Here is an 18,235-nt window from a genome sequence, read left to right as displayed (position 1 = left end):
TTCAGTTCGCGGCTCTTCCTTGCAGACCCGGTGACTCGCGTGAGGAAGACATGGACATTGTAAATTTGGATTTAGGCAATTTTCCCTGTTTACGGCATCTCCATTTAAGTTCTCCGTAAGATTTCATTCGAAAAAGAGACTCCAAAGAAGTTTGCATATACTGATCCAGGACAGGTCCGGCAGGCAGAGGGCACTGGCTACAAGGCAGCCGGCTGGCAAAGGCTGTTCCGGGCCAGCCCGAAGCCGCAGAGCCCCGAGCACTGTGCCCTCCTGCCTCCTTGGGTCGTCACAGGGTAGAGAACCAGAGCCTTCTGTTTAGTAAGACTCTGCCGGGCCGTGTAGGCTGACTGGGCCTCCGCGCCAGCGTACTCACGGCCAGAGAGTTGTGCCGAAGAAGCTACTGCAACTGCCAGCTTGGGGGGTGGGGTGGGTGGAGAATGATGGGGATTGAACCGAGCAGTGGTGACGGGACAAGAAAGCAGATAAGATGTGAGGTGAACTTGGGAGGCAGAGGAGGACGGGACAAGGGAGGAGGCAGATGAAAGGGTGCGACCTCCGAGTTGCTGCCGGTGGGGCCCCTGGGGGTAACCGTGGGGCCGTGACCCCGGGTGATGCAGGCAGAAGAGCAGAGCTGGAGGCAACGCCTGCTGGAGCACGGCAATCTCCAGACCCGAGTCTGAACTTCAAACAATGAAAGGATCTCGCACAGCGGTCTTTAACAGTCGGGTAAAACACATGAACCTAACTGCACATCCAGGGGGTGTCCTAGCCACAGAGACCATCTCTAAAGCAAGCCGGGCTTGCCCTCACCCGCGTGGTCAGAGCTGGCCGGCGGTGCTCTGTCCGTGTAAAGGGAGTAGATCGACAAGCAGCGGCCTTTTAAAAAACGTCATGACCTCTGTGTTGTATACAGTGTGCTCCCCGTCAGGTCCTTCTAACTCCGTAAACTCTGGGAATTTTAGGTGTGTGCCCTGACTCCACAACTGTACAGTGTCCACTGTACGCCCCTGCAGTGCTGGGCTTCTTTCCGAGAGGAAGAGACGTCCGCACTCTGAGCGTCACTGATGTAGGACTGAACTTAGAAATTGGGGCGGTTCTCATCGAGTTATACTCCGGTCTTAAATCCTGCCCATTTTGGTTTTTACTTTTTATTCTGAAATAATTGTAGACTCATAAGAAAGTTGCAAAAATAGTACAGAGATTTCTGCTACACCCGCCGCCCAGCTCTCCCTAAAGTTAGCAGCTCTTACAACCATAGTCCAAAGAGCAGAACCAAGACACTGACATTGGTGAAGTGCTGTTGACTACAGACGCTAAGACTTAAAAATCGTAGACTTTATTTGGATTTTATCATTTTTTTTTCTTCTATGACTGTCCCTTTTTGTTCCAGGATTCCACGACGTCTTTGTCATATTTCCTCAGTTTCCTGTCACCTGTGATATTGGGTATTTGCTCAGGCCTTCCTGGTCTTTTCTGGCCTTGACACATTGGAAGAGTATGAGCCAGTATTTCGTAGAATGCCTTCTGTTTGGGTTTGTTTGATGTTGTCTCATGGTTAGACTAAAGTTCTCCATTTTTGCCAAGTTTACCGCAGAAGTGATGTGTCCTGAGCATGTCCTGCTAGGGATGATGTGATGTCAGGATGTCTTACTCCTGGCAGACCTCCCCACAACCAAGTAATCAAGGTTGACATCACCAGGAGTTATGTATGGTTATATTCCCTGCAACATTTATTTCTAGAATTTTCTAAGATGACTCTGTATTTCCTTCATTCCTTCTACATTTATTAATCGGGATTTTTCTGTTTCCCCACTTTTTTTTAACTGTTTATATCAGTAAGGACCCCTTCACATTTATGTTATTCTGTGGGTTGTAATCCAAAGAGACTGTTACTTGATCCCTTACTTTATTCCGACTTTGGTCATTGGCAGCTTCGTCAGGCTGGCTCTGGTCTAAATCTCGCGCTGAATTCTGGAAAGGCGTAAGGCGCTGACATCCTGGGCTTCTCCTTAGAGCCAAAGTGATGTGCCCGTCAGCTTCTTAGGAGTCTTCCAAGTGTTGAGCTGGGAGGGTAGTTGAGCAAATCTAATTTGTGTCAAGTCATAGATTTTAGAATTGAAAAGTGCCCCGTCGTGAGCCAATGGGTCAGTGTGATAGAGTTCCCTTTTTGCGGAGAAAATAGCCAGGAAGGATCTTCTCATTTTTGTATAAGAAAAATGAAAGAGTAAAAGCACGAAACTCCATCCCCCTAAGTGTAGTTTCTTGGTCCAGCCGAGGACCCAGGTTGACGAAGAGAAACTCTTGGTGGCCCAGGGCTGACGTCCTCACGCATCCAATCCCAACCGCCCCTTCCCGCGTAGACCCCTGAAGGCACTTACCCAGCCTGTCTGCGGGGATCCTGCGATCTCACTTACCCTAACAGGAACGTCCCCATGAAATCTGTCCAGCCCAGGCCGGGGCACTTCAGAGCGCCGGTAAAGGAAACAAAATGTTCCAACCTAAAACTCAGGATTTCCTGAGCTCGTGCTTTCCCCCAGAAACTCCCCAGCTCTTCCCCGACCCGTCACCACCGTCATTGCAACCGTCTCATCTGCTCGTGAAGCGTTTGCCGCATACATGGTGGTCTGGGCTCTGGAAAATGAATCAAGGCAAAGCCGAGAGAGGAGCTCGGGTGTTGACCCCTAATTCATTCTCCGTTGAGCAGTGAGGCTGGTTCACTGGGCTCGCTGCCCTGCCCTTGGCTCTGAGGTTTGTCCTGGGGCCACCGACTTGGCCTTCACAGGACAGCGTGGCCTGACGAGGTCTAGTGATACAGCTTTGGACCCCGGCTGCAGTGGCCTCCCAGACTGTGGGAAGCGTAAAGCGGCTGGCACGCACTTCTGCAGACAGTGGCATATTTGCCTGCGGAGGAGGGCGCCGGTTGGGCAGGGATCATGCAGGGAAACTGCCCGAGTCCCGCTGGAGGCATTGCATCAGCAGGTGCTTTTCCTTGCTGCTCTGCTCCTCCTGCCCACAAAGTGCGACTTGAGCATTTCTCGGCCGCGCGCTCTTGACTGAGATGCTGTCTGCTCCGGAGACGCTCCCAGCGCCACCTTCCCCTCTTCACTAGGACTGGGCGGGAATTGAATTTTAATCGGCCAGTTTGCAGAGGTGACCGGGAATGAAGGTCCCGCCCGGCCAGCGGCTCGCTTAGTGAGCTCGGGGCGGTGCTGGCCGTGACAGGAGGCGCAGGGGATCCCCGGGACGCGGAGAGAGCCGTAGCGGGGCCAAATGGCCTTTTATCCCACCCCTGAATACGACATGCCGCTGGCCAGGGGGCTGTTAGCTGGGATGCTTCTGCTCACCCCCAGGTAAGTCCCTGCTAGGTGGACGCGAGCTTCAGCGCTTTCTTTGCAGGACCCTGGACGGCGAGGCTTTCACAGGCGTCTTCGATGTTGAATCTCTTCATAAAGAAAAATGACCGCATGTTTAGTTGAAGCCCGTTTTTCTAAATTGTCTTTGAACTTTTTCATTGTTTGAGCCCTTGTGGAATTCAGCGCTGTTCATATTTCTGCCTGGGAGTTTTCGATCATTCTCTGTCCTTGGCGTACAGTCACCGTACTTCTGATGAGGAGGGTGTTTGGACTGGCTTTTACCTCATTCAGGTTAGCGACCGCTTTGTGTTGTGCGCTTAGTGGTTCTGCCTCCCCATTTCCCTGGGGAGTTCCACGGTCACTGTTCCTGTTTCTCATAAGGAACGATTATCTGTGCACTAACAGCCAAGTGCTTCCCTATTCTCATGGCCAATACTGGTTCGAAGAGGAGGAACCTGTGACTGTATTCTCGATGTTAAAGACAAGGCGTTGTCTTCTCATTGAACTTTGAATTTGCATGAAAAAGAGAGTTTACTGCGATGGCCATTGTGCATCGTGTAACTGCCTCAGAGTTGCAGGTGTAAATACCTGGTGATCTTTTCCCTAGTCACAGTAACTTGAGTCAGCTTTATTCTTTTTTTTTTTTTTTTCCAAGATTTTATTTTTTTGAGAGAGAGAGAGAGAAACAACAAGCAGGGGGAGGAGTAGAGGGAGAGGGAGAAGCAGGCGCCGCGCTGAGCAGGGAGCCCGATGCGGGGCTCGATCCCAGGCCCGTGGGACCGTGACCTGAGCAGAAGGCAGAGGCTTTAACCCAGGGAGCCATCCCGGTGCCCCTGAATCAGCTTTCATTCTTACATGGTCTTGACTCAAGTGCTCAAGTGCTTGCTTCCTGGGACACCATCACCATCACTTAAAAGAACACGTAGCCTAGGGGAAAGAGGATGCGGCCCCCAGTCACCGCAGTGTTCTGGATCTCAAGGTGATTTGAATATTTATTACTAAAGAAGTTCTTCTTGCTTTTACGCTATGTAAAAGGTGAAAAAGAAAGTAGGGACTGCTTATATTATCAAACACAGAGCTCACCGGGCTGGTTTTTCGAGTTTTATTTGGCATTCGGTCATGGAAAGTGAACAGGAGAGAAGCATTCTCCCGAGTTGTTTTATTTTCTGCGCCCCCCCCCCCAGGGTCAGGCTGTGTGAGTGGCGGTGGTGGTCGAACTCCCCTTGGAAAATTTACCATGAAAGTGCTGGGACGGTAGCTCTGAGGGACTGCAGCCTCGCGTTCCTAAAGTTTTCAGCCCGCCTTCTTTTCACTCGGGTTTCTGTAATATTGAAAAGCTTTCGTTTAATGAACCCCCCATTTCTGGTATGATTCTAAAATGTGGATTCTTCCTTTGACCACCGTTGAAGGTATTTTTCTAAAGTGAATTCTTTCTGTCCTTCCCTTTGTTTTCGTGTTGCCTTTAATTGCTTATTTGTGGCCTCTTTCTTGAAATGACAAGAACGCGAATTCGAGACGAGGAAAACAGTACAATGCGTCATACTTGTCCCACGAGAGAATTCCATTTCTTCAGTGTTCACGGCTTGGGGGTCATCTCTTTGTGTTTAATGGAAGGGTGTTTGGAAAAAAGCAACTTCCAAAAGGTGAGGCTTTTGCTTCACCAAAAAACAAAACAAAACAAACAACAACAACAACAAAAACACCTTTTCTTCACTTGTTTTGGCAAATGAAATGCAATTTATACTTTGGGGAGGGGGACACCTGGGTGGCTCAGTGGGTTAAGCCTCTCCCTTCGGCTCAGGTCATGATCCCAGGGTCCTGGGATCGAGCCCCGTATCCGGCTCTCTGTTCAGCAGGGAGCCTGCTTCCTCCTCTCTCTGCCTACTTGTGATCTCTGTCTGTCAAATAAATAGATAAAATCTTTAAAAAAAAAAAAAAACCTCTCAGAGGACAATCTTGTGTGGGTGTATACAAAGGAAGAGGAGGAGTGTTTCCAGCCACAGTGGTAGGATACCTTCTCTTCCTGCCCCTCTGCCCTGCAGCCCCCCTGGGTTGAGGGAAAGAGCCATACACGCCTTTTATTGAGCCCTGCTGAACAGCTCATTTATCCAGCAGGAATCCTCTGGCAGAGCCCCCAAGCAGCTTCTCCTTAAAGCGGGCCGACATTCAGGGGCCCACACAATATCCCTAGTTCTCTGTAACTATCTGACCCTCTCTGAGACCCGTGAGTATGTTTGCGGGTGTCTGTGCGGAAGATGAAAACAAGCCAGCACAGAAGTGATTTATCTGAGCTCTAACAACATAAAGTCTATGGCACAGAGAAGTAGAGAAGAAAATTCTAAAATCATAGTATCTGCTCTGGAAAGAGGTTGGTAAAAGCCAGTCCCTCTTTCCTCCTCCAACAAACCGTCTGCTTGCAAATTGAGATTTGAAAAGAATAGATTATTGGTCATTGGACCTTATTCTATTGTAACTGAATTTGGAAAGTCGGTGGAGGACAAAATGAGGGCTCTCACGGATGAGAGATCTTACAGCGTTTGCCTCGACTTCCGCCGTGGCTTCTTTGCAAACTGTTCAGGTGTGGGAAGGAGAGTTGACTGTTTGATTCCTCAGAGAGAGAAGAGCAGGGCAGAGAGAGAGGGCGACTGAGCAAAAGACATTTCAACACCATCACCCACTGGTGACTAAGTGAACATCGCCCACCCCCACTGCTAGTCCCTCTTCTTCATGATAATAGTTTTCTTTGGTTATTAATAAAATTTCGATCTTTTCAAAAACATGTCAGAAACGAGAGTCGGGGAGCAGATAAACCAGCAATGAAAGGCTGTTGGGACAGGTATGAGGAACAGAATTTACTAGAAAAGATTTTTCATCTTTTATGCAAATTTTAGATGTTAGAGGCTTCTGTGGGTCACTTAGCACACTTCACTCTTGCTTCCGTGTGATTCTGTTGTCACGGCCGAAAGTTCCCCAGGGCATATTATCAGGATGTGACATTTTAAAAAGAACTTCTCTTTCCAGAAAGGACTGTGTTGCTATGGGGCTATATTACCTAATGCATACCTTTCTACCCACTGAACCACTTGTTTAAGACACAGATGTTAGTGAGGCAATTATAAAAGCCTTAGAAAATTTTGCTTGAATTTTTCTGTGAATCTGAAAAGTCTGAAATATAGCCTTGAAGAAGCTAGCGATTCTTTAAGTGGGGGCGGTGAGTAAAGGATTTCTCAAAAACAGTGTCTTTGCCAACAGTGTATGAATGCACAATTACCACCTTTATTTTTTCTTCTTTTTTTTATATTTTGAAAGATGATAGGCTTTTTCAACTCTTTAAAGATTTTGACAGCTTTCCTGTGTCCTGCGAGCATGTAGAAAACAGAACTCAGTATACCTTAATTTTTTTTTAAAGATTTTATTTATTTATTTGATAGACAGAGATCACAAGTAGGCAGAGAGGCAGGCAGAGAGGGGGGGAGGCAGGCTCCCTGCTGAGCAGAGAGCCTGATGTGGGGCTCGATCCCAGGACCCTGGGACCATGACCCGAGCTGAAGGCCGAGGCTTTAACCCACTGAGCCACCCAGGTGTCCCAGTATACCCTAATTTTTATTGCAGACAGAGTACCTTCTGGTTCTATGGAATGAAACAATGTTATCAGTACAGCTCAGCGTGCTTGGCTTGGTCATTGTTTTCAGTCTTCTCTGTCATTTATTTCTGTCATCAGTATTTGGGGCCTCTCATTGTCCTGTAAACAGGAAAAGCCTACAAGGGCCTTCTGTCCTCTGTTCCAGCACACTATAGACATAATCTACCCCCCCACTCCGCCCCCCACCAAATTACTTACACATGACATTTAATTGTTCATAGTGAGTTTGCTTCCTCTCTAAAGTTACGTGAAAGGGGCAATTTAGCATTAACTAGCACAACTGCAAGTGCATGTTTTGAGCCAACAATTCTACTGGGAATTTTCTTCCGTGATATGTCAGCTTGGATAGAAAACAGTGTACGGCCTTGGTTACTCACCGAAGCATGATTTGTAATAGCAAAAGACTGACAATCAAAAAGTATCTGCAACAAGGGTCTGATTAAATAAATATGATATATGCACACCAGGGAATATGAAGCAGCTTTAAAGGAAAGTACAACACGAGGACACTAGGTCCTGAAGAGAAATGTGGGGTGCAGGCTGGGAAGCGCGGAGTAAGACTTCGCAATGGCTTTGATCTTTTTTTTTAAATTATGTGATTTACCTATTCAAAAGAAGACCGGAAATCAATATGGGGAAAATATTAAGATTTGATTAATTTTGGTGATGAGTACATGGGTGTTCTTTATAATAATTTGAATATATTTATGTATGTTTGAAGTACTTTGTGATTTTAAAAATAGATGAGGAAAAATAGGGGGGAAATAGCAGTGACACGCAAAAAGAACCTTCGGGAACCTGCTCTACCCTGGTCCAAGCACATGGTACTCAGTGAGTATATCAGGAAGACCCTTGACCCACATCCATGACCCGCTAATTCAGTAGACCTAATTTGCAGAATATATTGATATATTGAGGATTGGGAGGGTAGATGCTTAAGACCAGAATCTTGGGTTGGACTTGGTCATCTATCACAGCGTGTCGTGCCCTGAACAGATGGTGGTTGGGGGTAGGGAGGTTAGGAAACGGGATGTTTTACTTGGTAGAGCTGGTGGTGTACTTTGTATTATTACATAGTCAACCCACGTCCAGTTGAGAACTGGTTTAGAAGGTTGGTGTGCCCAGAAGAGTCGACACAAAGTGTCAGCCATAACAGCTTGTCACGGCACAGCATCAACAGGAAAATGAACTCTAGCTCTGAGAATTTGTAATGTTCCAAGTGAAGGCTGTCCCCTTCTCCATTTATCCAGAGCATACGAATCCTTCAAGATTGTCAGAAGCCCCGCGCTACCTCCAGGCCTTCTGGCCAACTAAAGAGCCTAATCTTTTTTTTTAAGATTTTATTTAATTATTTGACAGAGAGAGATCACAAGCAGGCAGAGAGGCAGGCAGAAACAGAGAGAGGGGGAAGCAGACTCCCTGCCGAGCAGAGAGCCTGATGCAGGGCTCGGTCCAAGGACCCTGGGATCATGACCTGAGCCGAAGGCAGAGGCTCAACCCACCGAGCCACCCAGGCGCCCCTCAGATCCTGTTCTTGATGGTGGGCAGCACGCGATCTGCTCATAGCCCAGATCCCTCCAGAGCCCGCGTGACCCCGATGAACAACCCAATGACTTCTGCCATCTGCGCTTCAGTCTCACGGCTCCAGTCACACTCTCTAGCGCTTCTTGAAAACCGCAGATTCATTCCCACCCCAGGGCCCTTGTGTTTCCTTGCTCCGTCCATCCGTCCATCCGTCTGTCCCTGCTAAACTCTCCGCCCCGGCTCCTGCACGGCTGACGCTCCTTGTTGAGGGCTCGGCTCCCATGTTGCTCTCAGAGAAGCTGACCCAGGAAGAGACGCCCTCAATGACAGTCACATGACTCAGCTTTATTTCCTTCAGGACCCGTAGAACTGCATGAAATCGTCCCGTGTCTCTATTTCGGCTGCTCACTGCTTAGATGATAGAGCACAGGCCTGGGGGCAGATGCGTGAGTTTCATACCAACTCTGCCCCCCACGACCCTGAGACTGTGGACAAGTTGCTTAGTTTTTCTTACTTACTTCATTCTCTCACGACTTGCCCTGTCCCATGAAGACGGTACAAAGAGTAAGTCAGAAAACATCACCGAGCGCCTGCGGGCTCTCAAATACTTGTTGAATCTGTGAATAATGACTCTAATGGTTTTTCTTGCATGTGAGGCTCCCCAGCAAGATTATAAACTCCTTGTGGCCATCGGTGACCTCTTGGGACTCCAGCTAGAGTTTGTCAAGGTCGAAGGCACACAGCAGGTGACAGTGGCTAGAGCTTGCATGGCCTGCGCTGGCTCGTAGACTTTTCAGAAAGAAGCTCAGCATTCCTGAATCAGTGTCAGGGCACAGTCATCTGAGAAGGACATCATGTCACTTGCGAGTTCCAGTTCCATCGGCTGGCCCAGCCCACGCAGTTGCGCTTCCTTGTTTGTGGTCAGGAATGCAACAGAAGGGCATTGTTTGAGTTACGCCCACATGCAAAACTCGGTTTGCTCAGATTTTAAAATTAAATCGTCTCCTGACCCTTTTTGATATGCTCATGATGTAATAATGCCCTTTAGGAAAGTATGTCCTTATCTTCTTACAGATCAAAGTGATCCCAAAATATGAAAGCATGCTGTGCTCTTTAGGAATGTTTACTAAATTATTGGCATCATTGAAAAAGTCGGCCAACAGCTGTCTGACTTTTTTGGTCATCTCAAGATACAATGTGATGTATTTTTAAAACAAGAGGCTATTTTTGAAATACCGTGCTTTTTAATAGGTAATACTTGGGCATGGTACACAATTCAAAACTTACCGAAGGAAGTACAGCAAAAAATAAGTTTTCCTCCACAGAGGCAGTCACTGTTTCTAGTTTCCCAAGCGTCACTCCAGAATATTCTTTACACTAATAAACGTATAAGGGGTTACGTCTGTTTTCTCCTTCCCTGCTGCAGCGTACTGTGCTCACGGCGCCATAGCTCACCATCATCATCTAACCACGTCATTCGGAGATCTTCCCGCGCCAGCAGGTACAGAGCTACTCCATTCTTCTCATGGCTACAAGAGTGTTCTCTTCTATGGTGGTTCTACAAGTGATTTAACAAGTCTGCTACTGATGAGCATTTAGCTTGTTTTCCCATCTTTTGATAGATATGTTACTTAAGATTTTTTCCTAGATGTCGCCAAACCGTTCTTTCTTCAGGGGGCGCGGAGGTATGTCTCCGCCCGCGAGGTGGGAGAGTTGGTGGGCGAGATTTCGGTCTTCTTTTTCGTTGTTCTTTTCCCTCATTACATCACTTAACTGTCCATGCGCAAGAATCTTATAAAGACAAGACGTATCTCTGAAGCCTTCTCCCAACATATGTGTTTGATTTGTCTTTTTGGACCTTTTGATTGTTTCAAGATCTCTCTGTTCTTAATATTTTCGTCTGTTGAGAAGATCGACACCCCACCCCAGGGCAGGTTCTCAACAACTCTGTGGAGTTCTCGAGAACTCTCCCAAGTTCTAGAGGAAGAAGCTCCCCAAGTTGGGTTTCCTGTTTTGGCATTTCAAGTCTCGGACACTTATTTTATCTTTACTGTAGGAATTATTTGTTTGTGACTTATTATTTACTGTAGGGATGACTTCATTTGGTCTGCCTACCTGGAGGTCAGCTCCTGTCCTAGTCATTAATTCTTGGAAATCTCTCGAATCTTCTGGTCCTCACTGTTGTGCTCCTTGAGCCCCGACCCGACACACCAGCCCCTCACTTTCCCCTCCTTTGACACCATCACGAGGTAGAGGACATTGGGTCTGACGTCTCTCCGGTCTTCCTCCCACCCCGCTCCCTTCCATACGTAAGAGCGTCACATCTTCCCTCCTCCTGTCTTATTTCAGTAAGAAGTGGCTCTCCTCCCACATACATAAGGCTCTGCCCCCACGTCGCTCTGGACTGCCATCCGTTCCTGCTTCCTTGTGAGTCTTGAGGACTGTCCTCCTCTTGGCCCTGGGTCCTGGAGCTCCCGGTCCGACGTCCACTGGCTGGTGCTTCTCCTTGTTTTAAAACAAAGCATCAGGAACAAAACCTTTCCTTCCCTGACCTCTAGGCTTTCCGCCACCACCCTCTCTCTCCCCTTTAGGGCCCAGTGTATGAAGGAATTACCGGCCAGCGCTCTTTGTTTTCTCTTCCTCGTCCTCTTACTCCCGGTCCGGCGTCTGCCCCCTGCAGTTCCCCAGCAAAGACTTACTCGCGTCAAATCCACTGCGCGTCGTGCATCGCCCTCACCAAACTGCCTTCTCCGGAACAGCTGGGATGGTTGACAATTCCTCCTTCTTATTGTCTCCATGAGGAACCTGTGAAGTTCCTGCACTCTCCCAGTTTTTCTCCCAACTTTTCTGGAAGCTTTTTCTTGGGCTTCTCTCTTGGCTTCCTCTCCCCTACATCGTAGTGGTTCTCCAAGGTCCGTCCTGTAACCACTCCCTGTCTCCCTACACGTTCTCCCCAGGCAGCTTGCCTTTTCTCCAAGGCCAAGTGTCTTAGACTCCTGACTTCTAAGTGCAGCCCAGACTTCCGTCCTCTAGACGCTCCTGCCCGCCATGTCCTTCCATCGAAGACCCGCGTCTCCTCACATCTGCATGCCCCCGAGAAGGCCGCCTACCTTCCCACTGGTTCCCCGCTCCCTCTCTCCGTCCCTACCCTCCATCCAATGGTTCTCTGGGAAAGTCACTTCCATCACCATGCTGGCCTCGGCTCTCCTCTCTTCTACACCACCTACGTTCAAATACTTGCTGGCTGGACATTCCCTTTAGGCTCACCGCCCGAGTGCCAGGCCCTCATCACCTCTTACCCTGGCCAGCAGAAGAGCCTCCAGTCTCATCTCTCTCGAATCATTCTCCTTGTTATTGACGATAGCTTACTGAGACCCATATTTAAGCATGCCCCTCTCTGGCTAAGGTTATTTGGTGGCTTCCAAATCCACAGGATACTGTCCAAACCCTTTAAAGAGGTCTCTAATGAGGTCTACCTTCCTATTTCTTCACCTTTACCTACCGCTCTTCCCTTACCCATCTCCTTCCCAGGTCCTCTGAGTTGTGCTTGCACGTTTCCGTGCATTTGTCACGCTATGTTTTCTAGCTGGATGGCCTTCCCTTCTCTCGCCCATACTCTTCCATCTGGAAAATCTTTCATGATGTAGGTAAAAGTGCAGCTTTCTTGACCTTACCCCTTAGTGAGTCCCTCCTCTGTGTTCACCAAGCATCTCGTACAGGTCTCTGTTATGGAACCCTCTCACCACAGTGAACTCGGTCCTCGATATTGTGAATTATTTGGGTCTAGTGGCACCTTGTTCTTTGTATCCCCAGTGCCAGCATAGTGACTAGGATATAGAAAGTCTCCCTTTCTATGGGAGATGGATGTCCCCTGAGTGAATGGTGAAGAAACCATGGAGGCATCTGGATAGATGACAATTTTTTAAAAAGCTTCGCAATTGTGTTCAAAGCACAAAGAGTAATTTTCTTCACTTCAAACAGCTCCACATGTCTTTTTTGCTCTATGCAGAGCCTCTTGGACACCTGGGAGTCTGATTCACAGCTTCTGCAAGGTGTCCGATCCTTCCTGAAGTGGTGTACCAACTGACACATGCAGTCTGGGCAGCTGTACTGTGCTTCTGGACACCTCCCCTCCTCTTTCCTGGGAGGTTTCAGACTGGAGCTTCTTTGGAACCCTGAAATGATCAGTAAACAGTAGCTCACATCTCATCTCCTTGACCAGAATAGGGATCTTCTGTGGCGTCTGTGGACTTCACTGGGGTCTGTCCATTCCTCTTAGGTAGGAAAGATTTGTCAGCAGCCAGCCTTTGTAGGCAGGCACGGTCAGAGAGAGCTGGCGATGAAGCTGCCGGAGAGCCCACTCCCCGCATCACCACACTCGGGCCAAGTTCACTTTTCAAGTATACCCACTGGCTTCTCACAGCCCATCCCTAGTCAGAGGGCTAGCGGGCATCTTACTCTGAGAGGGGTCCTGCCACTGAGGTAACCAGAACACAAAATGTTCTGTCATAGGAAGATGACAGTTGTTTTTTCCTTCTTGTGCATTTTGCACCCATTTGGATCATTTGGACCCGTATGAAGTGTCTCTAGATGCCTCACGCAAAAGCAACTTGATATGTTTTCACGAAGTTCTGTCTGGTTATTCAGCAGCGTCTCCTGAGTATCTGAAGTCCTAACTGGGTTTGAATCCTGGCCATGGGATTTAGGGCTGTGTGATTTGTGCCAGCCTCTGAGGGGCTTGGGGCACCAGAAAGAATGTCTAATCCCGGGATGGAACTGGAAGATAAAGTAGGAATCTAAGTCAGTGAGGAACTGGGGTTCAAGGGAGGTGGCCTGGCTTCAAGGAATTAGCTGAGGAACCTAGTTTCTGGGAGGCTGCGTGTCGAAGGTCAGAGCGAGGCTAGAGGCAAGAATGCCAAGCCGTGGACACTGAGCCATTAACCGGGGGCTCCCTGGTGGCCTTTCTGAGAAGAGGACAGGTTCAGCTTTGGGCCAATACCGAACCCAGAGGCCTGGGTTACTTGGGACATGTTATGGGGATTAGAGAAGTATGGGGACAAGGAGCCAGACAAATCGTAATATTCTGCCTTTCACTCTTGGTCTCCTGTGTTTGCATTCTATTTCATCTCTTTAGCCCAAGGCTGTGCTACTACTTTCTTTCTTTCCTAGCTTCCAGGTGGGCAAGGTCTAGTCCATCTTGGCCCGTGTTTACCTCTCTGACTAGAGGTCATAGCCACTGCCCTGGCAGGTCCTGGCCGTACCAATGTGACCAGGGTCCTTCATGCTGTGAGCGCAGCAACCCCACAGTAGCCCCAATTATCTGCTCTCAGAACTTGACTGGGGAGCTCAGAGGTGGGTGACTCGGTGTCATCCATAGTTGCTGTCCTTTCTGCTCACCTGTGCCGCCCACTCCCAGCTTCTCTCTCCCCTTTCCTGTCCCGCATGGTAGGTCTCTCTGGCGGGCTTGCCTCCCTACCCTCTAGGCTTCACCAATTCCTTAAAAATGAATGACTGATGAGAATCATACTTAATATTTATTGAGCTCTACTATGGGCTGGGTATATTAGCTCATTTTTAATCTTACAAAAACCCTACAAATAGGTTCTGTGATAATCTGCCTTTTTCAGATGAGGAAGTTCAGAATGGTTAAGAAACTTAATGCTGGTTTTTAGCTTTTGGATTTTAGGTATCAGGAATAGAATCCAGGTTTGTCTGAGAGCAGAGCTGATAAACTTTAGCTACATTTTGGCTCTCTGTATCCCTAGCATTTTATAAAGAGATATTTCAGTTTTTCTCATTTTTCTTGGCCTCTAGCAATACAGGCATTAGTCTCTGACTACAGCTTCCTTCATTTCAAGAAGCAGTTACTGACAGTTAAAAATCTTGTGAGTCCATATCATCCCTTGCTTTACACAGATTATTTTCCCATCACCCCAGCTTCTCTTCAGAAAAAATACACATATTTGGGGAAATGATTCTCTCTCTTGGCAAGTCTTCCATACTCTCTTACAGATTTTTAAAGTTGCTTCAGATTAAAATGAGGTTAATACAACCTCTTTGATTAATGTCTTTATCTTTTACAAAGATAAAGCCTTAGGGAGGAGAAGTAACTTACACAGGGTCATAGAGCAAGTCAGTAAAGTCAGGGTGAGAACCCATGTCTGACACATGGGCTAGTATTATTCTGAAATACTTAACACTTGAAATTTTACTGTTATCAGGGGAATTTATGTAACATAAGCTAATAAATTTTTTTCATGGAAAAGAAATCGGTGGGTGTACTTACAGCTTTACCAGGGGTGTATCAAAGTGTTAATCCCATACATGTGTTAATAAACTGTAGAGATTTCCCCTAGTCTTAGAGTTCAGAAGTTTTCAGCATGAAATTCCTAATAGCTCACCTCACTTTTTTTTGCCAGAAATAAGGCACAGTCACTCTCTCCAGACTCAGACCTTCTATAGTAGTGGAATCCTTCTCACCAAATTTATTCTTCAGCAGGGCCGTTGGAGGACACCCACTTTTCCCCTTTGGCTTTGTCAACGCTTTGTGCTAAAAGGGCAGGATATTTAAAAGTTGAAGTCACTGACTTGCAAAATGAAAAACGATTTTCAAAAGCATGTTGCTGTTTATACCGCCTCACTGAGAGCAGTGTTAACACTGAGGTAGCTGCTCATTTTTCTGTAGTTCTTACCAAGAAATTAAAAGAATGTTAATTTACCGAGCATCGGGATATGACAGAGGACTTCAAAATCCCCAGAAAGCTTTTTCTATGTATATCCACACCCAGTCTCTTGGGAGGTGGGAAGGAATTACTGTTCCCATTTTTATATATAGATAAACAGAGGCAACTGTGGCATAAAATGTCACCCTGTAGGGAATCTAGGTGAAGGATAGGTGGGAATTTCCCCCAGTTTTACTGGGATCTGATTGTGAAAGAACGATGTGTAAGTTTCAGCTGTACAATATGTAGATCTGTTACATTTATAACCGGCACCATGATTCCCTCCAAAGTATGAGGACCACGCCCTCCTGTCACATGGTTATTCTTTTTTGTGGCAAGAACACGTGAGATCTACTCTCTTCGCCACACTCCGGCGTATGACCCAGTATCATTAGTCGTGATCCCATGCTGTCCATGGGACCCCCATCTTATAACTCTTGTAACTTGAAGTTTGGAGTCTTTGACCAGATCTCCCACTGCCCAGCCCCTCTTCACCAACACCATAGTCTGTCATTCTGAGTTTGTCTTCTTTATTTTAGAACCCACACAGAAGTGAGATCATAGGATATTTATCTTTCCCTGTCTGCCTAAGTCACTTAGCATTATACCCTCAGGGTCCATCTCCAAGTGGTTGCAAATGGCAGGATCTCCTTTTTTGTCGTGGCTGAATAATAGTCCTGTGTGTGTGTGTGTGTGTGTGTGTGTGTGTGCGCGCGCGTGCGCACACCACATCTTCTTTGTCCATTCATCAGCTGATAGACATTTAGGTTCTTTCCAGATCTTGGCTCTTGTGAGTAATGCTGCAGTGAATATGGGAGAGCAGATATATCTACCAGAGCCCGATTCAGTTTCTTTGGATATATATACCCAGTAGTGGGGTTGCTGGATCATATGGTAGTTCTATTTTTAATTTTTTAAAGGAACTTTCATACGGTTTCTGTAGTGACTACACCAGTTTGCATTCACACCAAGAGCATACTAGGGTTTATGTAGGAATTCTTTATACTAAGTTTGCAACATTTTTAGGGAAGTCTGAAATGATGTCAAATGAAAATAAATATATTAATAAAGCAGAGAATAGCAATGGTTAGTAAAAGAAATAAGCAGTAAGATCTGCTTCCCAATATTTATCTAATTATTTTTGATCTCTGAGGATACAGCCGTCTCCGCTTTTAAGTCTATAAATCCCATCAGTGAAGAAACTGTCTGAGAATGCTCCAATGTTGAGAGAGGTCCCTTTCCCGTTTCTCCGCAGGCGCAGTGACCCTGCAGGCCGACCTCACTCTTGGCATTTAACCAAACTTGGCGAGAACCAACCAGATGCCAGCATGATGCAGATAACTCGGGGCACGATCGGCACTCCTTGGCCCCAGAGATACCATTCCAGGTAAGTGGCCCCAGCTGGGACTTGGGGCTTTTCTTCTTTCTGAGGTCTTGTTCCCAAAAAAGGACACTTGCTTCTGTTTCGAGAATGTTTTCTTAGACTCACCTCGAGTCCTAAGCCTCTCTACCCGCCTCCTTCCTCATCCTCTTAAAACTCCTACTGTATACCAGTATGTTCATATCCTGCGCTAGACCGACACAGACTCTTGTCTGAGTCAAGTTCAGGGTCTGCCCATTCTCAGACGTTTCTCAGTTACACATGGGAACACTGCTAGAAAAGCTGACAAGTTTTTCCCCTCGGGGCTTACTGTCCTTCTGGGCAGCTATGTATCTGCTTTTTATTGGATGATCTTATTTGCGTATTTGAACTTGCCCCTCACTTTTACCCTTCTGCTAGGCTGGTCCTCCAACTTAGCTCCAACCCCAAATTCACACATGTGGGCCTTCCCACTGTACACATTGTCATGTGGCAGGACACGCCTCCATCGACACCTGTAAAACAGACCCCGTCGTGTTAACCCCATTGTACAGAACAGGAAATCTAGGCTCAGAGAGACTAATTTGTCCAAGGTCACACAACCGATCAGGACCTGAGTCCAGACTCAGGTCCAAGTCAGGGGTCAGAGCCATGGCATGTAACTACTAGTTATACTTCCTCTGTTTCCCTAACCATTTCATCAGTCAAGGTTCAGTCAGAAAAAGGCAAGGCCGCCGCCAGTGTCCTGGGAAAAGGGACTGACAGTCATAATCAGACCTGACAGCGCTGAGTGGCACTAGGGAGACGGAAGCCAAACTTGGCCACCAGACATATGAAAGTACTCAGTCAGGACCCCCTAAGTTTACTACAAATTCAGAATCTATGCGAGTTAGAATCCACTTTCTGATGCGAGGCAGTTAGACTGTGTCGCTTCGGGTTTTTTGGAAGTCCTTATAGAAAGGTGATGGCAGGAAGTGCAGGGCCAAGGGTTGTGGGTCCTGCATGCAAATGAGAAGCAAGTGCTGATGGGTCAGGTTGGGGAGGGGCAGGACTTCTGGAAGGATTACTTAACTAACTGATGGTGCCTCCACATCTGGCCAGGCCAGGATTCAGAACCCTGAACACTCACGTCCGGTCAAATCAAGAGCCAATTCCTAGACTTGTCTCTGATGGACGTGGCTCCCGACACATCGGGATGGGCTTCAGGCCACCGCCAAGAATTTCCTGGTGACCCTCCGTGTTCCAGACACCCCTCTCCCTTGTCCGTATCCCAAGAACCCTGATAGGATGTATTCTCACCATCTGAGCTCAGAGAACAGCAACCCCCAGCTGGGCACCCCTGCACCCAGGCACAGCGCTTTTGCTCTCTGGGCCTTGGGATGGTGAGATGTAGAGGGCCTCATGGTGCGAAGGGAAGAAAGCACAGTGAGAAGGCGCTTGGGCTTGGATCCCAACTGCACCACCTGCTAGCTGAGCTTGATCAAGTCATTTCACCTCTTGATCTAGTTTCTCTTGCCTGTAGGATGAAATTAACAGAATGTATCCCATTGGGTCGTAGTGAGGATTAAGCAAAACACGTAACATGTTCAGTGCGGTTCCTGGAACATGATAAGCACTCAGTAATTCCCACAAT

At 47.5% G+C, this 18,235-nt stretch overlaps 1 protein-coding gene across 5 annotated transcripts in view; it reads left to right on the top strand.

Annotated features, from left to right (window-relative positions):
• SHROOM3 (shroom family member 3) overlaps nucleotides 1-18,235 on the top strand; it is a 186,315-nt gene that overhangs the window by 132,357 nt on the left and 35,723 nt on the right. For all 5 annotated transcript variants that reach the window (XM_082726957.1, XM_082726958.1, XM_082726959.1 and 2 more), the window contains exon 3: nucleotides 16,498-16,629. In XM_082726957.1, the coding sequence (XP_082583083.1) occupies nucleotides 16,571-16,629 (59 nt within the window). In that variant the 5' untranslated portion in view covers nucleotides 16,498-16,570. The remainder of the gene's footprint in view (nucleotides 1-16,497; nucleotides 16,630-18,235) is intronic.

This window comes from Mustela nivalis, assembly GCF_964662115.1.
Source record: "Mustela nivalis genome assembly, chromosome: 4".
Lineage (NCBI taxonomy): Eukaryota > Metazoa > Chordata > Mammalia > Carnivora > Mustelidae > Mustela > Mustela nivalis.
This window is presented reverse-complemented; position numbering and strand designations above follow the sequence as displayed.